Here is a 26,875-nt window from a genome sequence, read left to right as displayed (position 1 = left end):
AAGAAATTTGTGACATGATAATCCATCAACTGAATCCCAACAAGAATTATGATTTCAAAGTTCTAAGGATTTGAATCGCTCATTTATAACCCTCATAATATCTAGAAAAAGAAATCCAAGAATTTTCCAAGCATAAATAACCTGTATATTGGATACAGAAACTAAGAATAGAAATTTATACTGAGTTAGTGGTTCTCATACTATAAACAAACTTAAAAATAACAGGAATACAGGAAATTAACCAGTAGCCACTGAAGTAATTTCTCTGATATACAAAAAATTAATCCCCCTCACACACACACACTGGATGTTAGACCATGCTTGTTGGTTAACTGAAGCAGTTATGCTGTATTTGACTATAGTGTATCCTGATGTAGCGTATGTCTTAGTGTATACATGTTATTCCTGATGATGTCCTTGATAAAAACAATTAGTATTATTTTATTCTAATTAAAATAAGTGTGCCGACATGGTAGCTTGCCTGCATAAGTTTTACATATTGAATGCTGATCACTGTGACTATGAAAGAAAGAATTGTAATATTTCTTGATTGTGTGATAGTATCATAATTTTTTGTAAGAAATTTTAAAGTGTCTCGCATGGAACTTTTGCTGTACATTGTGTTTTTAGATTGTGTACTGTACTATAATACGTCTTTATTTTTTTTTTCTAGTTCAAGCAAAAGGCAATCTTCTAATGCTCTAGCAAGGTAAGATGTTTGATTCCAACAATGAGTAATTAAATTATTTTTAAATTATTTTAAATTTTAACTGGCAAACATTATATGTTTAAAGTATTTTCATTATCATTTTCCTGATATGTACTCTCAAGGGTTGTATAGGATACAGGATAGTACTACACAAACTGGCTTTCCTCCTCCATTTCCATTGATCAAACCGGTAAAGGATACTAAGGTATTTGCTGTTATCATTGACATAACATATAGTCCATCTACTTACCAAAATACCAGAATAATCGTCACTCTCCAGCTGACATCTTTGACTTTTCCTTAACCAGCTTGCCTTCATTTCTGGAAGAGGTTAAGGTTCAAGTTATAAAGTTATATTTACTATAAAACATCCTTCACACAGTCATTCTTAATCTCCTGCCCTTTGACATTACAGAGATGTCACATGGGATGATCTCTGTGACTTCTTCAGCTCCTTTTTTACAGACATCTGTTTCCAGTCTCCTGATTCTAACACCTGCTTAGACTGAATCACAGAAATAATTCTTACAGGAATGATGACATTCATTTCCGATTTTCTCCAAAATTCCTTTCCACTATCCAAGTCTTGATTGTCCAACAAATGTTCCAACGTAGTCCAAGAAAAAAAATTAACACATTACAAGTGACTAGAGAACAAATCTCTAGCATCATAAGATGTCTACACTGCATCTTGCAAGAAGACCATCAACAAATTTAATTATGTTTTTGAAATGATAAATACTGCAAACTTTTCTTCTCTTCAAATGACATTTGAGTCTTCTGGTTTCTTGCCAAAGATTGGGTACAACTTGAGGCTGTCCATGTTTTCACTGCTTTCACATGCAGATGCAACTATTGTACCACACCCAAAGACACATCATATCAGTCATATCATCGTAACCTCACTTTACTAATAACTGCTTATTGCATGTTCCCTTAGTCTCTCATCAGAAAAATCAGAATCCTGACTAGCTTAGACACCAACCAGTCAGCTGGTAATAGTATTGCTCCTGTTGTGCTAAAAAAGCTGTGTTTCAGATTTAACACCCATCCTATGTTGCCTTCTCAATTTTTCTTATTTGCTTGTCATTTTTCTTACAGCATGCAAACAAGCCTATATATAGTTCATCTAAAAAAAAAAAAAAAATGGTGATAAGCTGTTACCTGCTGGTATCATTCAGAGAACCAATCTCCAATCTATCTTAATAATGTCTGTTCCCATCCTCTGCAGCTTGTACATCAACTTATCATGTGGTAATCTATCAAATGCTTTTGCAAAGTCCAAAAATATCACTGTATATGATTCTCCCTTATCTAACACACTTGTTACCTTATCATAAAATGCAAGTAAATTGCTAAAACAGGACTTACCCTTTACAGATCCATTATGACCATCATAAAGAATGCTATGTCCATTAACCCAATCCTGTATTCTATTCCAAACCAATCTCTCCAACACCTAGACCACAACTGTAGTTAATCCCAAAGCACACCTCCTTTCGGACATATATAATGCTATGCATTATGAGAAAAGTCACTACTCAGACCAATTTTGACCTTTGTATAAATTAAGTATCTTCTCCACAAACTAGGTGATCCTTCAGATGGCTCTAACCTCAATGAGTAACCCCAAAGATCTTATAACTCATTACATGCCATTAAACTCAGCACTGGTTCCACCAAACAAAACCTGTAGAAGTCAGCTCCACCTAATGCCAGGCAAAAACTAACTACTAATCCAACCATCAACCTCCACAAGTCACCAGCCAGAACTGCTCATCTCCCAGGGTAAGGCATCCATTGCAAAGGACTTGGATAAAGGCCACATCAGTGGAAGCCATACCATAGGCAGTTACATAATGGAACTCAGTGTCTGAGACCACTTCACTGAAGAGATACCAAGGTTGAAGTAATGCAGAAGTCGTATATTTCCCATATATAAGTAGTGAAAAGGTGTATCACCTTATCATTAAAATACTCTTGATCAGAGATAGATGTTGAAAGTCTTTCACTTGGTTATACTATAAATTGATCCTTTAACCAAGTGTATCTTGGTTTAATTCTTCAACCTTAGAATCTCTTCTGGACCTGGCTCCCACTGACGAGATCTCAATAAAAGTCAAAACCAGTCTGGGTAGTGGCCCTTCTCATAATGTATAATATTGTACACATCTGAAAGGAGGTGTACTTTGCATTATGGGATACTAAGGCAGTTGATGTGAAGTCATTAGCCTCTGTGTACAAGTAGCCTGGTCATTAAGATACTTCATGCACAGACTATGTTTGCATATGTCTAAATAAAGGATTAAACCAAGAATATCATTTCTTGGTTTCTTTAATTTATGGTATAACCAAGTGAAAATTGGTGGAGAGTTATATCTAGTTGAATGTTAGCATGTTCACATACAAAGGAGGAGTTCACTTGCTTTTGGGACATCTGTTTTCCTGAATTAGGCCTGTTGAAATATTTATTGGGATCACCTAAGGTCAAAACTAAATAACTGGGCAGAGAAATCCACATAGTCTTCAGTGCGGAGAACAGTGGGACTTCTGACTTAATGTCCAATCCTCTCTCTCTCATGCACCCTGTTAGTAAGTGTGGATAGGCTGCAATTTGGGGTCTAGCTGACCAAATTGTATTCTTTATTGGCTTAAAACAAAAGATAATGATGATAGAACAAGATGAAAAATTGACAGCAGGAGTGTTGTTGTCCAGTTAAACAAGGCCCCTGGTGTTTTCATCAGGGAATCAGAGCAAAGAAATCAGCTACTGGAACTTGACATAAGCAGAATTCAAGATAGTTGCCATAAAGATAAGAAGTATTAATAGAAAAGAAGTGGAACAGGCAAAAGAATTAATGAAATACCATGTTAACATAATTTGTGTTACTGGAACAAAGAAGACAAAAACGGGTGAGATTCTTCTTAATAATAACTACAAGTTGTTATATTCAGGCACTGATAATCTGGGAAGTTAAGTTAGTTATAGTCTTTACATCAAACATGAAGTTAATCTTCTTGAATGTCAGGCAGTATTGAGTAGAGTGATATGGATGCACATCCAAGTATCAAATTGAAAAGTGAGACTTATTTGTACCTGTGGTTCAACAGGAGGCTTCTACTAAGGAAGAATTGGGGGAATTTTTATCAGATTATAACTAGCCAATCGGTTCCCATTTATCAGGGTTAATGGATATTAACTCTATAAGTAGGAAATTAATACCGGACATATAGAAAAATTTTGAAAAAAAGAGCAAAACTAATAATAATGGTAAGTACCTGCTGGATTTCTGTTTAGAACACAAACTAGTCATCACTAGCACCACCAGGTTCCAGCATAAAGATGTGCAGGAATTTACAAGGAATAAGAAAAGTCTCAACTATGTTATTTGCAAGTCTGGTTGGTTGAGAGGTTAGCATATTTTCTCTCCAATCAACAGGTTGTGGATTTGAATCCTGCCAATGCATGAATATTTGTAATTGTCTTTAGGTGGTAGATGAATTTCATCACCCAGTGTGAGATCACCTCCACACTTATTGCTGAAGTGACTTCATAAGTTCCATGTTTGGTCTCTAGAGTAGGATTTCCAGATGAGGTAAAATATGAATAAAAAATTACAAAAAAATAATTAAACCAAAAAGAAAGAAAGAAACCTGGCACACTCACAGTATTAATGTACTATAGGTTTACAGCCTTGGGTGGGAGTCGCATAAAACATATATCATTGTAGATTCATATTTATAAATTTAGGGAGACAAAAACACATGTGTTGAACAGATTATTTTATTAATTACTAATAAAATAAAACTTGACGTTTCGACCCCTGTATCGAGGTCATCATCGGGAGGATACAAGTGTATAAGGAACCAAGCTACATGCTCTAGCTCTGTATACTGGTAAACTAAATCTACGTAGTTAATTAATCCTTTTCCCTAGCCTGACCTCTAGTGATTAAAAAATAAATAAATAAAAATAAATAAATTAATTAATTAAAATAAATCAATTAATTAATTAAATTAAAAAAATACAACTACAATAAACTGCTAAAGTCCTCATGTATTAATATTCTTCTGGATTTTTAGTTTTGATTGTTATAATATGATTTCTTTCAATTGCTGTTGAATGTTACAAACACTTCACTAGGTTGTCTTCTTGTAGTGGGATTTTTCTATGGCTAGTTTAGGTTGTTATACAGGTTGTAGATGGGTCTTCCACATTCTTGGAATGGTTAGGCCATCATTTTTGTTGAGATTTGGGTTGTGTTTGAGCATTTCACATGACTCTTTAAATTTTCTCTCAAACCAGGTTTTGGTGCGGTGTAGGGACCTGGTATTTTTTCCAAATAATTCTGTGGTATGTTTGGAGTGCGTGGTCAGAAAAGCCGGTTTTTCTGGCCTTTATTATGAATTTAGTCCTCATGTATTAATAACGAATATTAATACACGAGGACTTTAGTACAAGAAGACAACCTGGTGAAGTGTTCGCAACATTCAACAGCAACTGAAGGAAATATTATTTCCAAGAAAATATGGTGAACTCGGCAAATTTAGTTTCCACAACTGCAAAAGCAGGGTCTATCGGCAAACGATGGATGTCATGCCTGGAAGAAGAAGAAATGAGGCTTCTCAGGTCGTTAACCTACGAAATCCTCAAATGGACAATGAGGATGGGATCCCAAGTATTGAGGAAAATAGGAAGAAAATAAGACATTCAAGAGAGAATGAGATAGGAACTATACATGTTGCAACTTGGAATGTAAGAACAATGTTAAGAGCTGGTAAATTAGAGAACTTGAAGAAAGAAATGGAGAGGAATAAATTGGATGTAGTTGGTCTAAGTGAAGTCAGATGGGAAGATATAGGAGATTTTGAAAGTGATGGTTATAGAATTATATATTCCTGTAGAACATGGGGGGGAAATGGAGTAGCATTTGTTTTGAATGAAAAAGGTTAAAAATTTAGTAGAAAAAATAATATATAAAAGTGACAGGGTGATTATGATTAAATTGAAAGCAAAGCCTGTGGACATAATGATTATACAGATATATATGCCCACAAGTAACCATGATGAAAATGAAGTAGAACAGATATATAATCAAATAGAAGAGATAATGGAAGAAGACAGAACTAAAAGGTGTACCATCTGGATGGGAGACTGGAATGCAGTAGTAAGTGAAAAGGTAGAGAAGGGAATAACAGGAAGATATGGCCTTGGAAAAAGGAATGAGAGAGGTGAAAGACTTATAGAGTTTTGTAAAAGACACAAACTAATCATTGGTAATACTTGGTTTAAACTTCCAAAGAGAAGAAGAAGATGTTCATGGAGGCCAGGTGATATTGCAATTTACCAGATTGATTATATGTTAATACAAAACAGTTACAGAAACAGTGTAAAAAGGATATCAACATATCCAGGAGCTGATATTGGCTCAGACCATAATTTTCTTGTAATGGAATTAAGAATACGATATAAGAAAATAAACAAAGGTAAAAGCAAGAAAAGGTGGAACCTAGAAAAACTCAAAGGAGATGCAGGTAGGAAATTCAGAGAAGAACTGGAAAATAAAATAAGGAACAAAGAGAATATATCTGAAGAAACTATGGATGTTAATGCAAAATGGAATCAACTGAAAAACTTGATATATGAAACAGCTGCTGAAGAGATAGGTTTTGTGGAAGGGAAAAGAATTAAAAAGCCATGGATTACAAATGAAATGATAAGAAAAATGGAAGAAAGAAGAAGATTGAAAAATGTAAACACTGAAGAGGGAAGAAGAAAATACAAAGTATTAAATAATGAACTGAGAAGAGAAACTAATAAAGCAAGAGAGGAATGGTTGAAAACAGAATGCAAAGAAATTGAAGAAATGGAAAAAAGGGGACGATATGATTGATAAAGCAAAAGAAATTACAAATATTAAAAAAAGCATAAAATCTGCCATTAGAAGATAAGCAAGGAAAACTGATGATATATGATATTGAAATACAGGGTGAAAGATGGAAGGAATACATCGAAGAACTTTACGCAAAAAATTAAAGACCAACAAAAATTGAATTGGAAGAGCAAAATGAAATCTCAACAGAAGAAAGAGGTCCTGAAATACTAAAGAGAGAAGTAGAAACAGTGATTAAGGAATTAAAAAGTGGAAAGATGGAAGGAGTGGATGGAATACCTAGTGAAATCCTAAAACTACTGGAGAACAAAGGTATAACAGAAACATGGAAACTCTGCAACCTCATTTACAAAACAGGAGTATGGCCTAAAGATTTCGCTAAGTGCAGTAACTACAGAACTATAGGCATATTCTCACATGCCTCCAAAGTACTGCTAAGAATATTAAATCAAAAATTGTATAATAGAGTGGAGTATTTTCTGGAGGATGATCAATTTGGATTTAGAAAAGACAGAGGAACTAGAGATGCAATTGAAGTAATGAGGACCATATGTGAAAGGAATATAGAAATAAATAAAGGTTTATATTTGTTTCATCGACCTTGAAAAAGCATTTGACATGGTGAAATGGGAAAATCTGATGGAAATATTATGCAAAATAGGTTTAGATTGGAGAGATCGAAGGTTAATAGCTGAATTATATATGAACCAGACGGCCATAATAAAGACAAAAGTAGGAAAAACTAAAAAATGTGTGATTGGCAGAGGTGTAAGACAGGGATGCTGCCTGTCACTGACGCTCTTCAATATATTTGCAGAGGAAATGATAAAAGAAGCATTTTATGAAGAGGAAAGAGGAATCACTATTGGAGAAAGAACAATACAAAATATTAGATTTGCAGATGATCAAGCACTATTAGCTAATACCGAAGATGAACTACAGCACCTACTGCAAAAATTTGAAAATATATGCAAGAAATATGGTATGAAAATTAACACAAAGAAAACAAAAGTGATGAGAGTCTCCAGGAAATCAGGAAGTATCAAGGTGATGATGAATAGAGAAAGTGTAGAGCAAGTGAGACAATACAAATACCTTGGTAGTATAATACAAGAAAATGGAAAATGTGACATGGAAATAAAAGAAAGAATTAACAAACATGCTCAAGTATGGAGGTATAAAAGATGTACAGTGGCTGTACTGCATAATTCAGAAAACATGGACAGAAGGTCAAATTTCAGATGATTGGAGCAGAACTCTTAGTTGTTATGGCCACTTGGTTGTTTCCAACTCTTGGCAGTCTTGAACAAAGGCTCTTCATTTCACTCTGTCTCTTGCTTTTTCTTTCAGCAGTTGTAGAATTCAGGCTGGTAAGTTCCTTAACATTGTCCATCCATCTCTTTCCTTTTCTTCCTCTCTTTATCCCCCTGCCCAATCTCCCAACATACTGTACTTTCCAATTTCATCTGCTCACATGATATGCCCAAAATACATTAATTTCTGTTTAATGATCAGTCCCCAAGTAGCATTCTGTCCTTATATTCCCTAAAACCTTGTTATTATTCATTCTTGCTATATGTGAGATTCTTAATAGTCTCCTCCATATCCATAATTTTATATAAATTATGAACTTTTTCATAGTATTCATCTATGAAAAGGAAAATGAAACTAGGGGAGTGAACAGGTGGCATCAGTGGCAGAGCCATATTAAAATTGAAGATATTAGAAGGGAAGGATTTTAGCATTGTTAGCCAATTCAGGAATGTGTGAGCAGAGCTAATCTAAGGTGGTATGGTCATTTAAACAGAAAAGGAAAGGATAAATTGAGTTTGCCCAGGGAACCAGGTCGAACAGCAAAAAGTCAGCTACTGGAACAAATCCTGAAACACACTACATCTCAATATCACCAGAGTTCAAGATCAGTACTATCAACATAAGAAGCCTGAATGGCAAAGAAATGGAGCTAACTGTGGAATTCGATAAGTATCAGATCAAAATAATAGGAATGGCTGAAACAAAAAAGACAAAAACTGGTGAGATCTTTCTGAGCAATAAATACAAAATGTTATATTCAGGCAATGGCAATCAAGGAAAAGGAGTAGCCATAGTATTCAACACTAAATATGAGGCTAATCTTCTTGAGTGGCAGGCAGTCTCAAGTAGAGTGATGTGAGCAAATATCAGATTGGGGAACTGGACAATGAGACTTATTTGTGCCTATGGTACCACAGAAAGTTCTACTAAGGTAGAAGTGGAGAAATTTTTTTTGATGCTTTATAGAAAGCAACTAACACAATGAAAAATGAAAACTTGGTCCTTGTTGGGGATCTAAATAGCAGAGTAGGAAATGATTGTCAGACATACAAAAATGTTTTTGGAAAATTTGGAGAAAAGAGCAAAGCTGATAATAATGGCAAATACCTGTTGGATTTCTTCTCAGGACATGGACTGGTTATTACTAACATCATGTTCCAACATAAAAATGTACACAAATTCACATGGAGAGAAGAGGCAAGGAATAAGAAAAGGTCTCATTGACTATGTTATTGTTGATAGTGATGTTTTCTCTCTGCAGGATACTAGAGTGTACAGAGGATTTGAAATTGGAAATGATCACCATTTTGTCTTGAGCAGGATGAAATTGAATTTCATATTGAAAAGAAGAACATGTAAGAAAGTTTTAAAGTGAATAAAAGTTGAGCAGCTCTCAGATGTGAACTGTGGAACAGGAACCAAACCTTGGAGATTCAGTGGCAAGCCCTGAAGAATCACATACCTCTCCGATTGAATCAATCAATGATTCAATCGGAGAGGTATGTGATGAAGTTGTTTGCAAGGATAGAAAAATCAGAACTCCATGGTGGACACTGGAAGTTAAAGAGGCAGTGAAGGAAAAGAAGAAAGCATATCAAAAGTTCCTTTCAAATAAGTCAGCTTGTGCTCTTAGAGAATACAGAGACAAATGTAAGAAAGCTGAGCAGTGTGTAAAAACTAGCTAAACAAAAGTCATGGGAGGACTTTGGCAAGAACATAGAAAATAAATATCAAGGTGCAGGATATTCAAGAAGTTGTTGAAGAAGCTCAGAAATGGAGGAAAGAGAGTGCTGTAAAAGAAGTTAGAGATTATAAAGATAAAAACTGGAGAAAAAGATCTCCTTGAAGTATGGAGTAATTACTTTGAAAAATTACTAAATGAAACAATCAGTGACATCACAGTGGTAAAAAACACTGACCAGGCATGCAATCAGGAATACATATCCATATTTGAAGTATAAAAAGCCATTAAAAGCCTGAAATGTGGAAAGGCAGCAGGAGTAGATGATATTCGACCAGAAATGCTAGTATGGAGGTATAAAAGTCTTACATTGACTGCATTGCATATTTCAGAAGGCCTAGACAGAGGGAGAAATTCTAGATGATTGGAGTAGAGTTCTCATAGTACCCATATATAAAAAGGGAAATAAAACTGGATGTAAGAATTACAGATCTATTTCTCTATTATAAAAGTGTTTCTGGTAAGATTTATGCAAGTATACCTGAGAAATTGTGGAGAAGGATTGTGGAAGAGAAGCTTGTTAAGAACTAGCTGGATTCAGACCAAATAGAGGCTTTGAGGATCAGTATCAGTGTCATAAATAGTTGATCTTCTCAACTATTTATGACAAATAGTTGAGAAGTCATGCAAATATAACAAAAATCTGTATTTAAGTTTTGTAGATCTAGAATAAGCATATGATAAAGTGCCAAAAGAGAAGCTATTCAAAACACTGCAGTTGTATGGTGTCAGTGGGGCATTATATCAAGCAATACTTAGTCTTTGTTTGAGTTGTAAGTCAGCAGTTAGAATTGAAACTACAGGGAGATGTTTTAATGTTAAATTTGGTGTCAGACAAGGATGTACATTATCCCCTCTGTTTTTCATTATCTATATGGATCACATTATGAAGGAAAATGATATTAAACCTGCTACCAAAATTGGAGATGTTAATCTCAGCTCTTTGCTTTATGCAGATGATGTTATACTTCTAAATTAATCCACTAGAAGTCTGCAAGATCCCCTTACTAAATCGAATAACTGTTTTAATAGGTATGGTATGAAGGTAAGCAATAACAAGACAAAGACAATGAAAATAGGCAGATGCATTGAAAATATCAACTGTGTGGTGAATGAAGAATCTATAGAACAAGTCAAACATTTCGGCTACTTAGGCATGATTTTTAGTGAAGATGGTAAATTAAATATGGAAATAGACAATAGAATCAACAAAGCTGGTATGATAGGAAGTCAATTGAATAAATTCATATGAAATACGAGAGAAATTAGTCGGAACACTAAATTAGCTGTATACAAGACAGTGTTCAAACCAATTTTAACTTATGGATCTGAGAGCTGGGTTAGAAGTAAAACACTCCAAAGACTCGAGACCGCAGATAAGAGAATCCTGAGAAAGATTAAGGGCGTGAACAGATGGCATCACTAACAATATCACATTAAAAATGAGTAAATTAGGAAAGAACTTGACATTGTTAGCATCCAGGAATATGTTAGCAGGGCTAATCTCAAGTGGTATGGTCACTTAAACAGAATGGGAGAAGAAAGATTAGCAAAACAAATGTTCTGTGCCAGGTTGGCAGTAAAAAGACCCAGAGGAAGACCAAGATATAGTGATATGGTATAAATTGCCTTAGAAGATTGAAATATAAGATCTGATAATGTTGGAGTCTTGACAGGCAATAGATTGATTTGGAGGAAAATTGTAGATAGGAAGTTAGTAATGATATAAATTTTTCATGTAGTACTATCATATCCTGTACACCCCTTGAGGGTGCATGTCAGGAATTGGATGATATATCATATAGCAGAACTAATTTGGCAGATAATTGTTGATAAGAGGTTAGTAATGATGTAAAATTTTCATGTAATACCATCATAGATCCTGTATATCCCTTGAAGATACTTATCAGGACCTTGATAATGATTCAATATTTATTTAATGTAGTGTAGATGATAAGCAGAGGAGTGGAATATATATTTTTAATGTGCTGGATATGCATACATGTGTGCAGGTAAACACTACTAATATATCTAATTATTAAGGAAGTAATTGTATAGTAAAATGTAGCCATCATTCTAGTCCGCTAATTTTTACACAATTTCTACTTCTATAAATATCCATCCATGATTGACTTTGTTTACTTAAATTATCAATTATCAAGAATCTACATTCTATGATACACATTTTTAACAATGTACATTCTTGATATTTGCTGTCTCCTAAGAAGAATATGTGAATTTATTCTTGGTGATTGACTAAATTCTTTACACAGTCGACTATTTATGGACATCACTGTTATATATGGAATGATTTTTCTACTGTGTATAAAGTTTTAAATAATTATAAGAATATTATAACAGAATCCTTTTCTTTGACATATTTCAGTCAATTATTTCGTTCTGGGGCAGCCAATGGATTTAATTCCAGCAGCAGAGGAAGTTCTGTTGTAGATTTTGATGATGTATGTAGTGATCAAATATCTCTTGAAGATGATGTTCAGGATCTCAATGAAAAGGTGTGCATTATTACTATAATTGAATTTAATCTAAATGAAATTGCTTTTTATAATAAAGGTTTGTTAAAGAAATGAAAGTTTTTATGAATGGAATATATAGAGCAACGTATCTACTATTATAAAATGTTTCTAACTGCAAGAAAGCAATTTGTATTTAAGTATTTCCAACTTGAAATACTTAAATACAAAGGTATGAGATAAAAATTTAGTGTTGACTATTCCAGCAGCGGTGTGTTGGAGAGAAGGACTTTTTTACTAAGAAGAGGAGGTTAGCCTCTTCTTAGTAAAAAATTGGAAGATTGGGCAATTCAAGTTTGTCCACTGGGTTATACTATAAATTAAAGATGCCAAGATTCTTAGTTTTATCCTTTATCCAGGTGTAAGCAAACAAAGTTTGCATGTGAAGTAACTTCATGAATATAGAGGCTAACGACTTCACATCGGTTGCCGTAGTATCCCATAATATGAGGCACTGTGGAATGCATTGCCTGATAGAGTGGTGAGAGCGAGAATGGTCAATATTTTAGCTATGTGGCCAGTAGGAGGAGAAATGATTGTGGAAGAAAAATGGGAATAGAGCGACTGATGCGGAGGAAATAGTGGAATTGTTCAATGAACACTTTATTGGTGTTTCATCCTGGAGGAATAAATTTTAATACTAGAGGGATAGGGCAGGTTCTAGGTTTAGAGGTGCAGGAGGAGGACATGTTCCAAATACCGAGCAATCTGGATGTCAGTAAAGCTGTGGGACTGGGTGGTATTTCACCATAAGTTTTAGGAGAATGTTCTAAGGAACTGACAGCTCCTTTGACCTGACTTTTCAATGAAAGTTTGGCTACGGTAATGGAAGGAAGGTAAGATAGTGCCATTGCATAAGGGCAGTAGCAGACTGGAAGTGTCTAATTATAGGCCAGTTTGTGTGTCATCAGTAGTTAAGATCTTGGAGGAATTAGTTAGGGACTGTATACAACATTGGGCAGATGAGGGTAATGTTATCGAGAGTCAACATGGATTTATGAGGGGGTGCTCTTGTTTTAGTAATATACTAGCCTTTTATAATAAAGTTACAAGAGCAATAGATGAGGGAAAGGCATATACTGCCATTTTCTTGGATTTAGCTAAGGCATTTGACAAGGTGCCACATGATAAGCTGATATTTAAGTTTCAGCACATAGGTATCAGAGACTTGTGTATGGTGGGGCAGTTTCGAGGAGACAGGGGGTTATAAGTGGGGTCCCACAGGGCTCGGTACTGGGACCTATATTGTTTAACCTTTATATCAATGACATTTTCAGTGGATGCAGGGTGATGTTCAGTTGTTTGCAGATGATGTAAAGCTGGGAAGGGTTATTAGTAATAGTGCAGAGAGGATTTGAATAAGCTAGAGACATGGGCAAATGAATGGGGGGGGGTATCAGTTTAATGCAACAAAATGTAAGGTCTTCAGGTTTGGGACACATTGATGGGACTCTGCATACTCTATTGGAAGAGATATAGTGGAGGAAGTAGAGGAGACAAGAGATCTGGGATTGATGATTGATAGAAACCTGAAATTCAAGGAACATATTGCAAAGGTGGTGAAGGTAACACAAAGGATTGCTGCAATAATGAGAAGTATGCTGACCTGCAGAGATAAGAGTTATCATTCCATTGTATAAGATCCTGATCAGACCACACTTAGACTGTTGTTCTCAGATTTGGTCCTCAGGATTTGAAGGGGATAAATTAACTGTGGAAAGGGTACAGAGGCAGATAACGAAGACAGTTTCAGGACTGTACAATGTTAGTTATGAGGATTGGCTGAGGGAATGTGGACTGCAGAGTTTGGTAGATAGAAGAAGGAGAGGTGATATGATTGAGATTTTTAAACTGTTGAGAGGTGGTTACAGGGTTTGCACTGGGGAGTTCTTTCGCTTGGTTGAATAGCAGGAAGGAGTAATGACATGGGACCATCCCTGGAAGTTACGAAAAGAAACTGTGAGCAAGAGGGTGAGGAGTGGTTTCTTTGCATGGAGGGTGATTGAACCATGAAATGCATTGCCTGATAGAGTGGTGAGAGCGAGAATGGTCAATGAGTTTAACGAGGGGTATTGATAGACGTGTTTCCTGGGAGGGACCTCCCACGTTGAGTCTTGATAGACTTGTGTTTCCTAGGAAGGACCTCCCGCAATGAGTCTCTGACTCCTTGGAGGCCTAAATAATAATATCCTTACAGACATGTACAATGCTATGCATTATGGGAAGGGCCACTACCCAGACCAGTTTCAACCTTTACTGAGGTCTCATCAGTGGGAGCCAGACCCAGAATTAATGCAGAAGTCATATTTCCATATACAAGTAGCCGATAGGTGTGACACCTTATTACTAAAATACTCTGCATTAGAGATAGATGTTAAAAGTTTTTCCCTTGTTTATGCTATAAATTAGAGATGCTAAGAAAGTATATTCTTGGTTTCATTCTTATTCAAGTATAAGCAAACAAAGTTTGCACTATATGTGCATTTTCATTATATGATACTAAGGCAATTGATGTGGAGTCATTAGCCTCTATATACAAGTAGCCCAGTTGTGAAGTTAATTCATGTGCAAGCTATGTTTGCTTAACCCATTATCTTGGATAATGGGTGAAACCAAGAATATAATTTCTTGAGTCTTTAATTTATTGGGCATTTCACTATTTTGATTTTTTTAAGTTACTTTTTTAATTTCCACCAAATAAAAATGAATTGTAACAAGACAGTGCATTTAGTTCGTAATTGTTTTAGTAAAAGGAGACCGATCAGATTATCGGGGTTATCGACATCTAAAGTTTGTGCAACAAAAAGGGTTAGAGTAAAATTATACTTACCTGAGTTTAGCATGTGTGTTTGGCAAGAGTTGTTGGTCCTCCCTAGAACATCTTGCCCACATGTTCAGATAATTTTAGGAACTAACTTTCTAGAGAAGTACAAGTTCTCTTGCAACTTCTCTAGAAATGGGATAATCCTAATGGGAAATAAACGGTTTAGTAGAGGAAACGAAAAATTTAAAGTTAGAAATAGAAATGAGAGATCTCGTGATGAAAGAATGCAGAGAAAAGGGAATGTTGTGCGAACTTATCAGTTAATGAAGTGTCTCGAGATATCCAGATTGATTCTGAATCAGCTTCAACTTCAGAAGTAAACAGTCAATCTGAGACTTACCAAATATCAAGCGTAAAATTAGCAAATGATCAAGGTGTTACAGAAGAAAATTTAGGGGAGGATTGTCCGAGAACAATTGGGGTAAACTACATTGAGATAATTAATAGATCTAGCAGTTCCTATAACAGACCGAGACGGAACAAGTACAGAAAACATGAAGTTAGTATACAATATCAGCGGCAGTTTGATTATGCAAACTTCCTCTGTTTTCTTTTTATGCTTAGAAAAGCTATAAATGGTTTATTATGTTGGAATTTAGCAATTGATACAAAGGGTGCACACTTACTAACTGACTGTGCAAGATTTATGAATAAAAATAATGGAGAATTAAGTAGGTCCAAAACATTAAAAGAAGCACTGCATATTCAGCATGGGAATGAGCAAACTCAGTCATGTCATGAGGAAACAATACAGTCACTTGAGCTGAGATACGCACTGAAGCCCAGGAAGAATGGAAGGTTCATTCCCAGAGAATTGAGGGAGAAGCAAAAAGAGTTTTTCTAGAAAATTAGAAAAAACTTTTTTCTTGAAAGGGGGGACTTTTGTTAGATCCTGAATGGAGAACTTTACAAGTAAATTCTTTATTCAGGATTTAACATGATAAATATTACTAATTAAGGAGATATCTGTATATCAGCTAATAATTATGAGAAATTTCTTTATGTTATGCAATAATTTAGCCCATATGTGCCATATATTGAAATTTATTCCTGTATAACTTGAATGAGAAGCAGAGAATTTTGTATATCAGAATAGTAAGAATTATGTAAGGGAATTAAGTTATTTGTAAATCCCACTAAGCTGTCTAGTACATTATGAAATTCCGAGAAAGATTATAAGTAGTAATCTGGAATAATCTTGTATAATCTGTACGAGTTGAGCGTAGCGATGGAGGCTGTACCTACGCGGAAAGTGATGTCAGGGCGACTTCCTGGAATAGGGTAAACCTAACAGATTAGAGAGTGTAGGATTACCCAAGGGGCATGAACGATGGGGTTCATGGGTAAAAACCACATCGAATAGAGGGCGCCCGATAGGGTGAATAAAAGATGATGTGTGCTTTTTCTTCTTGGGTTCCTGGATTCCAGTTTTAGGAGGATTGTTGGGGGATTCGTGAGAGAGCGGTGGGTCAACTACAATGATGACTGATGGCTGGTTCTTTTCTTGAGAATGCTTGAAGATTTCCAAGCGGAGCTGATCGCGATATGATGGCCTATGCAGAATCGAGCCTTAGCAGAATGTCCCATTGGAAAGAATGGAGAAAGTTTCCTGTGGAGCGGTAGACAGCATGCCACAGTCCGAAAAGATTCAAAGAAAAGCGTAGTGCATCATCAGGCGCAAGGACAGCCGATAACTATACAGTAAGGTAATCCAGATCTACATGAGATGGCAGCGTGAAATCTGAAAGGATCTGGTAATGTAAAGATTTCCATTCTATGTTAAAAATCGCTTAGAAGAATAAGAAATTTGTGTATACTGTAAACTAAAGGACACTAATAGAGAACTTTTAAGTGAGAATTTGATTGGATTAGTTAAGACCACGTGGAACAAAGAAGAATTGTTGATAGGCAGTATTTTGATTGAGAATGGCTAGGCTTGACTAATGAAATTTAGAATTAAGATAGTTATTGATAGAGTATTAATGAAAGTGTTCAGTGCGTGTACTATGAATAACTTGTGAAAGGAATTATATCCTAGTAGTGTTATGCTTACACTTAATCTTATCTTTTTGTAATTGAAGGATTTAGCTTACTCAAATTCATTGTTGTGATTTAGTATGAACCTTAACTTAGAGTGAGTTTTGTTCTAATGAATAATTGAATTTTCTTAACTGTAATTGTTTGGTGCTTTTCCAATAAACATGTTTTGTACCTTATACCTGAGTTTATGCCTGATTACGAATTCAAACTACCACTTGTGAAACAGAATCTTTTGGTGGGAAGGAATTAGATATTATTGCTTATGTGAGATTTAGGTCACGACTGCTAACTACTGAATCTGCACAGTGCTAGCGTAAGATTAATTATTGTGTGTATCCCTTTTGAATTTAGAATTGTTTCCCTGAACAAGAGTCTCTTCTGTTATAGGATATTGGCTGGTGCAGCAAAAAATAAATTTTGCCAATATCCGAAAAGGAAATAGTACTAAATTAATATTTTAAAGGCACAACAGTAGATTAGAAAGCGGGCTATTTAGAGGTAGAACAAGATATAATATGTGTGGAAAGTAACGATGTAACAATATGTTCAGAGCAACTTGTAATCATGTGGTTTACATAAGTGTTTAAAGTTGAAAAGTAAGTTGGATGGCTTACCTTGAACGGAGCATTGGCAGGAATCATAGGAGGCTTTTGTTTATAAGAACAGGAGGCAAAGTATGTTTTTGAGATTGGAAAGCAGAGGGAGATTTAATCATGTATTACTGTCATAGTAGCCTATACACCCCTTGAGGGTACATATCAGGAAATTGATGATGATGATGAGAGCAGAGGGGGGAAGGAAAGAGAGGGATTGGTAGGTTTGACTTTGCTGATAGTAAATTATCTTCCTAAAATTGAACCAAGCTGAGATCATGTTAAGAAACTTGGAAAAAAAAAAAGCCTGAAACTGGACAGACTAAACTGGCATGACTCAAGAAACAGCTATTGGATTATGATTTTGAGATATGGAATATAAGGACAGGAGCACTTAAAGCACTCATATCGGAAATTCATTAGTACAAATTAAAATTAGTGGCAATACAAGAAACAAGATAATTTTGGAAATATACAATTAATCTTCCAAAAAAAAAAAAAAGACATGGATATTTTCGTTTTTGTTTTGTATTTGGTCACTTAAACATTAAAACTTTAGATTTTTCTTGGTTTTATTCGTTGACCAGATATTAATAAATTATATACACAAATTGTCAACAATTTTCACCAGCTATTCTGTCTGGTTTCTTCAGGACAAGAATAATGATACACACTAATGTTTATAGAGTAGTTAATAGAGTAACACGGTCAAATAAATTGAAACTGACACGTAACATCATAAGCATGGAGCATGGTGCCTCAGTCATTGTTTATTGAGCGCGTTATATAGTTTTTAGCAAAATGATATTCTGGTTAGCTGAGTGAATTTATTAGCCTTTTCCAGATGTCTTTCAGAATCATTCCTTGATTTCTGTTTATATTTTCTCCCGAACGGAGTACAACCATGGCTTCGAAGTTTCTACATCGAAAATCTTCTATATAAGGCATGGAGCTATTATCCCAATCGATGGTGCGGTTAGAGATCGAGAAGTGATGGGCTAATCCTGAAGTATTTGTTCTGTTGTTGTTCACGTCCCCTATGTTTTTTTTTTTTTTTTTAAATTTCCAGGCTTCTTGATGTTTGGCCTATGTAATTTAATCCACATGGGATGTTGTATACACCTGTGTATTTGAAAAGGCATTAATGTCCTTAGTAGATCTTAAAACGTGACGTATAGTTTTGACAGGTTTGAGAGCAACTCGGACGTTGAAAGACTTCAGGAGTTTGGCTATTTTTGTCGAAATTGAGCCTGCATAAGGGATGACAATGGACGAAGTATATTGCACGACAAGAGGTTGTTGCTGCGGAGGATTTCTATAAAGAATCTTTTCTGATTATATTTTTTGGTTAACCGTTGTTTACTAGTGTTTGAGATATGAGAGTGAGTTCATCAAGGAGATCTTTTTCTTCTGAGATAATATAGGTCGCTCTATTTTTAAGCATATGTATTATCCAGAGTTTTTGCGCAATATAGTAAGACGATTTGAAGTGTAGGTAACGTCTAATGTCTGTTGGTTTTTGATAGATTGTGAGCTGAATTTGTCCATTCTCTTGTTTCTTTATTAGTGTACCTAATAAAGAAAAGGCAATTGGTTATTCTTTTCAAGCTCTAACGTGAACTTTATTTTTTAGTGGAAGGAATTTATTTTTGTAAGGAAATCAAATGAGGTAGTTTCTGTGCCTTTTGAAATTATGAAAACATCTACGTATTTCCACCAAACCAATGGCTTTGGATTTACTTTGGAAAGGATGTCAGCTTCTAGTTCTTCCATGAACAGATCAGCACAAGGAGGTAATAAGGGACTGCCCATGACTAAGCCATCAAGTTGTTTATAAAAAAATGTGTTATTCACTTTGAAATAATTCGATTTGAAGCAATGGTGAAAAAGCTGAGCTGTATCATGTGGATAGAGATATTCTATGATCTTGATAACTTCTTCAACAGGTATGTTGGTGAATAACGAAACCACGTCTTGGCTTGCAAGGATGTCTGTTTTTAAGATGGTGATGCCTTTTAATTTTTCAGTGAAATGCTTAGAATTCTTTATGAAGGAATCTGATAACCAACAGACACTGGACGTTACCTGCACTTCAAATCATCTCACTATGTTGCACAAAAAACTCAGCTTAATACATCATCAAATTCCTGATATGTACATTCAAGGAGTGGATATGATAGTACCACATGAAAAATTTACATCATTACTAACTTCCGATCTACAATTTTCCCCTTTTCCCCCAAATCAGTCTGTTACTTGTCAAGACTCCAACATTATCAGATCTTATATTTCTATCATCTAAGGCACTTTGTACTATATCAATTCCACCTATATCTTGATCTTCCTCTGGGTCGTTTTCCTGCCAACCTGACAGAGAACACTTGTTTTGTTAATCTTTCCTTGCCCATTATGTGACCATACCACCTGAGATTAGCTCTGCTAATGCATTCCTGGATGCTGACAATGTCAAGTTCTTTCCTAATATCCTCATTTTTAATATGATATTGCCATTGATGCCATCTGTTCACTCCTCTGATTTTTCTCAGGACTCTCATATCTACAGTCTCTAGTCTTTGGTCAAGTGTTTTACTTCTGACCCAGCTTTCAGATCCATAAGTTAAAACTGGTTTGAACACTGTCTTGTATACAGCTAATTTAGTGTTCCGACTAATTTCTCTCTTATTCCATATGAATTTATTCAGTTGACTTCCTACCATACCAGCTTTGTTGATTTTGTCGTCTATTTCCATATTTAATTTACCATCTTCACTAAAAATCGTGTAGTAGCTGAAATGTTTTACTTGTTCCACAGGTTCTCGGTTCACAATGCAGCTGACATTTTCAACGATTCTACCTATTTTCATTGTCTTTGTCTTTTTATTGCTGACCTTCATACCATATCTATTACAACAGTTATTCAATTTAGTCAGGGAATCTTGCAAACTTGTAGCAGATTTATTTAGAAGTATAACATCATCTGCATAAAACAAAGAGCTGACATTAACATCTCCAATTCTGATATCATGTTTAATACCACTTTCCTTCATAATGTGATCCATATAGATAATGAATGACAGAGGGGATAATGTACATCCTTGTCTCACACCAGATTTAACATTAAACCATCTTCCTGTACTTCCTTCAGTTCTAACTGCTGACTTACAACTCAAATAAAAACTAAGTATTGCTTGATATAATGCCCTATTGACACCATATAACTGTAGCGTATTGAATAGCTTCTCTCTCGGCACCTTGTCATATGCCTTTTCCAGATCGACAAAACTTAAATACAGATCTTTGTTATATTCATATGCTTTCTCAACTATTTGTTGTAAAGTGAAGATCTGATCCTGACAGCCTCTATTTGGCCTTAATCCAGCTTGTTCTTTACCAAGCTTTTCTTCCACAATTCTTCTTAACTGTTTCTCAAGTATGCTGGCATAAATCTTGCTCCGAACACTCAGTAGGGAAATACCTCTGTAATTCTCACATTCAGTTTTATTTCCCTTTTTATATATAGGTACTATTAGAGCTGTACTCGAATCATCGCGAATTCATCCCTCTGTGCAGGAATTCTGAGCTATGCAGTGCAGCCATTGTAAGACTTTTATACCAGCATGCTTCAGCATTTCTGGACGAATATTCATCTACTCCTGTTGCCTTTTCACATTTTTCTACTTCAAGTATGGATATGTATTCCTGGCTGTATGCCTGCTGATAGTTTTTTACCACTGTGCTATCACTGCCTGTTTCATTCAGCAGTTTTTCGAAGTAATTACTCCATACTTCAAGGATATCTTTTTCTCCTGTTTTCATGTCACCTTTACCATCTCTATCTCCTTTTACAGCACTCTTTCCTCCATTTCTAAGCTTCTTCAACAACCTCCAGAACATCTTACCTCCTTCTTGATATTTATTTTCTATGTTCTTGCCAAAGTCCTCCCATGACTTTTGTGTAGCTAGTTTTACAGTGTTTTGCTTTCTTACATTTGTCTGTGTATTCTCTAAGAGCACAAGCTGACTTATTTGCCAGGAACTTTTGATATGCTTTCTTCTTTTCCTTCAGTGCTTCGTTAACTTCCTGTTTCTACCACGGAGTTCTGATTTTTCTATCCTTGCAGACAATCTCACCACATGCCTCACTGGCTGAATCAATCAGGATTTCTTGAAGGCTTGCCCCTGAATCTCCAAGGTTTGGTTCCTGTTCTCAAACTTTTTCATTTTTTCTTCAATAATAATTTTAGGGTATTTTAGCCTACAGTGCACATCTGAGAGCTGCTCAACTTTTATTCGCTTTAAAACTTTCGTACATGTTATTCTTTTCACTATGAAATTCAATTTTATCCTACTCAAGACTAAATAGTGATCACTTCCAATTTCAAATCCTCTGTACGCTCTGGTGTCCTGCACCAGGGAGAAAACATCACTATCAACAATAACATAGTCAATGGAATTGACCATGTTAAATAAAAAAGGAATGAGATTTTTCTTATTCCTTGTCTCTTCTTTCCATGTGAATTTGTGCACATTTTTATGTTGGAACATGGTGTTAGTAATAACCAGTCCATGTCCTGAGAAGAAATCCAACAGGTATTTGCCATTGTTATTAGCTTTGCTCTTTTCTCCAAATTTTCCAAAAACATTTTTGTATGTCTGGCAATCATTTCCTACTCTTCTATTTAGATCCCCAACAAGGACCAAGTTTTCATTTTTCATTTTGTTAGTTGCTTTCTATAAAGCCTCAAAAAAATTCCTCCACTTCTACCTTAGTAGAACCTTCTGTGGGACCATAGGCACAAATAAGTTTCATTGTTCAGTTTCCCCATTCTGATATTTGCTCACATCACTCTACTTGACACCGCCTGCCACTCAAGAAGATTAGCCTCATATTTAGTGTTGAATACCATGGCTACTCCTTCATTTCCTTGATTGTCATTGCCTGAATATAACATTTTGTATTTATTGCTCAGAAAGATCTCACCAGTTTTTGTCTTTTTTGTTTCAGTCACCCCTATTATGTCGATCTGGTACTTATCTAATTCCTCAACTAGGTCCATTTCTTTGCCATTCAGGCTTTTTATGTTGATAGTACCGATCTTTAACTCTGGTGATGTTGAATTTGGGTGTATTTTCAGATTTGTTCCAGTAGCTGACTTTTCGCTGTTCACCCTGGTTCCCTGGCGAAAACAATGGGGGCCTTGTTTAACCAGACAATGCCCCAGCCAACATGAAATTTTACCATGTTGTACCATTTTGTATTTCAGTTTAAGCCACTAAGAAGACAATTTGGTCTGCTAAATCTCAAATTGCCAGCCCATCCTCGTTCATTCAGTATCCAGGTAGATACCCAACAGGGTTCACCATGAGAAGGTGAAGATTGGACATTAAGTCAGAAACCCTGGTCGGTTCTCTGCATTCCTTTAAAGGCTATGTGGAGGTTTCCTCTCAGTTATACAGCTCTGACCCTTAAGCACCCCTTCAGTGCTTTATTATGAATAAATTAGTTTTGAAGCCTTTTTTGAAAGAGAAAAGCCTAGTATAATGCATTTTTTAGTAGTAGTTGCAGTATTTAGTAGTGATATATTTATTGATTTAATATGAATGCTATATTTGCTTTGTGGAACTTGTGACTGTATCATACACTAATTAATTAATTTCAATTAATATTCAAGACCTTTTAATTATTTCTCTAAGGTTCATATGCTTGAACAGCAGGTAGCAACTTTAAAAGAAAAGCAGACTAATAGTGATGATCGATATAGTAGAGTAAAACAAGAAAACGTCACCCTCATGACTAGGTAAGTAAATTATGTTAAACTGTTATACATGTCATTTAAAAAGAATCTTTTCTCTGTTATCATGTTCATGCTTGGCTGTATGTCATGTCTTTTGTTGCAGTAGTACAATATGACATACCATGAATGTGTGAATGCTATTTTTTTTTTAATAAAAGAAATGAATGTTAATAGTTTTCTCTTTATGATTAAGTTAGCATTGTTATATTCAGCCAGTAACAATCAGGGAAAAAAAGGAGCAGCTATAATATTTAACGCTAAATAAACACTAAATATGAGAATACCTTTCTTGAATGGCAGGCAGCATCAAGTAGAGCGATGTAGGCTAATATCAAAATGGGGACTGGATAATGAGACTTATTTGTGCTTTTAGTCCCACAGAAAGTTCTATTCAGGAAGAAGTGGAGAAATATTTTGAGGCATTAGAGAAGGCAGCTGACACAACAAAAAAAAGAAAAGTTAGCCCTTGTTCTAGATCTAAACAGCAGAGTAGGAAATGATTACCAGATATATAAGAATGTTTTGGAAAATTTGGAAAAGAATACTGTTTAAGAAAGTTTTGAAACAAATGAAAGTTGAAAGCTATCACATGTGAACTATAGATTCAAATACACAAGCATAATCCAAGAAAAACTGAAAGAGTTTGGAAACAAGAACTAAACCTTGGAGATACAGTGTCAAACCCTAAAGAAAGTTTTCATTGATTCAGCCAGAGAGGCATGTGATGAGATAATCTGCAAGAATAGAAAAATCAGAACTCCATGGTAGACTCAGAAAATTAAAGAGGCATTCAAGAAAAAAAAGAAAGCATATTAAAAATTCCTGGCAAGTAAGTCAGTTTGTGCTCTTAAGGAATACAGAGAAAAATATAAGAAAACAAAGCATTGTGTAAAATTAGCCAAACAAAATTCATGGGAAGACTTTGCTAAGACCAAAGAAAATAAATATCAGTAAGGTGGTAAAATATTCTGGAGGCCATTGAAAAAGCTTAGAAATGGAGGAAAGAGTACTGTAAAAGAAATTAAAGATGACAAAGGGGGACATGAAAACTGAAGATAAAGATATTCTTGATGTATGGAGTAATTACTTTGAGAGATTGTTAAATGAAACAAGTAGTGAGAGCATAGTGGTAGAACACACTCAACAGGAATGGCATCTTGAATATATATCTGTACTTGAAGTAGAAAAAGCTATCACAAACCTGAAATGTAGAAAGGCAGCTGGAATATATGCTATTTGACCAGAAATGCTAAAATATGGAGGTATAAAAGTTTTGCAGTGGCTACACTCCATAATTCAGAAGGTGTGGTCAGAGGGTTGAATTCCAGATTATTAGAGTAGAGCACTCATAGTACCCATCTATAAAAAAAAAAATGAATAAAACTGAATGTGAGAATTACAGAGCAATTTCTCTACTGAGTGTTTTTCTGGTAGGTTTTATGCAAGCATTCTTGAGAAACAGCTAAGAAAAATTATGGAGGAGAAGCTCGGAGTAGAACATGCTGGGTTAAGACCAAACAGATGTTGTCAGGATCAGATTTTCACTTTAAGACAAATTATGAGAAATTATGGGAATATGACAAGGATCTGTATTTAAGTTTTGTAGATCGGGAAAAGGCATATGACAAGGTACCAAGAGTAAAGCTGTTTAAAATGCTCTAGTTATGTGGTCTAAATGAGACATTATATCAAGCAATACATAGTCCCTATTTGAGTTGTAAATCAGCAGTTAGAATTAAAGGAGGTATTGCATCAGGAAGATGGTTTGATGCTAAGCCAGGTGTGTGACAAGGGTGTACATTATCTCTACTGTTATTCATCATCTATATGGATAACGTTTTGAAGGAAAGCAGTATTAAAACTGATATCAAAATTTGAGATGTTAATCTCATCTCTTTACTTTGTGCACATGATTATACTCCTAAATAAATCCAGAACAAGTCTGCAGAATTGACTAAATTGAATAACTGCTGTAATAAATTTGGTATGAAAATCAGCATTACAAAGATAAAGACAGTGAAAATAGGTGGAAATATTGAGAACATCAACTACCTCCTGAACAGAAAACCTATAACATTTCAACAATTTAGGCACAGTCATTAGTGAAGATGGCAAATTGAATATGGAAATAGAGAACAGAATTAACAAAGCTGGTATGGTTATATTCAGAAGTCAACTGAATAAATTTATATGTAATAGGAAAGAGATTACTCAAAACACTAAACTAGCTGTATACAAGACAGTTTTCAAACCAATTTTAACTTATGGATCTGAGAGCTGGGTTAGAAATAAAACACTTGACCAAAGACTAGAGGCCACAGATGTGAGAGTCATGAGAAAGATTAGTGGTGTGCACAGATTGCATCAATTGCAGTAGTATATTAAAAACAAGAATATTAAGAAAGAACTTGGCATTGTTAACATTCAGGAATGTGTTAGCAGAGCTAATTTCAAATGGCATTGCCACTTAAACAGAATGGGAGAGGAAAAACTAGCTTTTTTTTTTTTTTTCCCAATCATGTCTCTACTTCAAAATGTTCTGTTTTATACTTAATACTTAGTGATATAACATCACGCACCGTTTTCTATTTTTAATGATCTATTGTTAGTATTCTAGCTTGTATTTTTTAAAACTGTTCTTGTAATACCACTAAAGATGGTCTGCTATTTCCAGACCGAAATATTTGGTTAATTAAATATCTTTCTTGTGTTTACGTGCATTTATCATTCAGCATTTATCATAAAGACTAGCTAACCGCATGTTTTTTGCAGGACGGAAAGAAAAAGACCTGCGGGAAGACCCAGATGTAGGTGGATTGATAGAGTAAAAAGTGTCTTAAAAGACAGAAATATAAGATCTGATAATATTGGAATGTTGACAGATAAACAGGCTAATGTGGAAAAAAATTGTTGATAGGAAATTAGTACTACATGTAACTTTTCATGTAGTACTAACTACATTGCTTGGTCAAGGAGACAGTGACTGGATTACCTAGTGAGTTATTAAATTTTATAGAAGAAAGTGCATTAGTAAAAGTCAAGTGTTTTGGGATTAAAAGGAACAAATTGATAATTCTAGTGGTTATTTGAGTGAAAATAGCTAGATTTTTGTGGTGAATTGAATCAGAAGGAAATTCTGATCAGTAGAATCATTACATCGTTGTGTGTGTTAGATACAGATTCTGCTGTAAACGGTAGCAAAACTGTAGCAATTCTTTGGTAGGAAAAATTTTATGTATGTCAGATTATAAGAAACTGAGTCATTCTGTAGTACATAATTGCTGTATATGGGCATGAAATTAAAAGGAAAGGGAATCTGACATTTTTTAAACACCTGAAGTCTTCTCATTCATATCCAAAGAATAAGAGGAGGGAAGAGAATTTGATTTTCTAGGTTTGAAGTGGATGTAAATTAATCTTGACCAGCAGCT

At 35.0% G+C, this 26,875-nt stretch overlaps 1 protein-coding gene across 3 annotated transcripts in view; it reads left to right on the top strand.

The window, feature by feature from the left end:
* The window catches only part of LOC150107977 (rab11 family-interacting protein 4-like), a 186,317-nt gene that overhangs the window by 75,147 nt on the left and 84,295 nt on the right, over positions 1-26,875 (top strand). For all 3 annotated transcript variants that reach the window (XM_090415498.1, XM_090415499.1, XM_090415497.1), the window contains exons 5-7: positions 674-709; positions 12,045-12,174; positions 23,344-23,447. In XM_090415498.1, the coding sequence (XP_090271624.1) occupies positions 674-709; positions 12,045-12,174; positions 23,344-23,447 (270 nt within the window). The remainder of the gene's footprint in view (positions 1-673; positions 710-12,044; positions 12,175-23,343; positions 23,448-26,875) is intronic.

Source organism: Typopeltis vanoorti, chromosome 3 (assembly GCF_054136105.1).
Source record: "Typopeltis vanoorti isolate ZY-2024b chromosome 3, IOZ_Tvanoo_1.0, whole genome shotgun sequence".
Taxonomy (NCBI): Eukaryota; Metazoa; Arthropoda; class Arachnida; order Uropygi; family Thelyphonidae; genus Typopeltis; species Typopeltis vanoorti.
The sequence above is the reverse complement of the archived record's forward strand: the minus strand, read 5'-3'. Positions and strand labels throughout refer to the sequence as shown.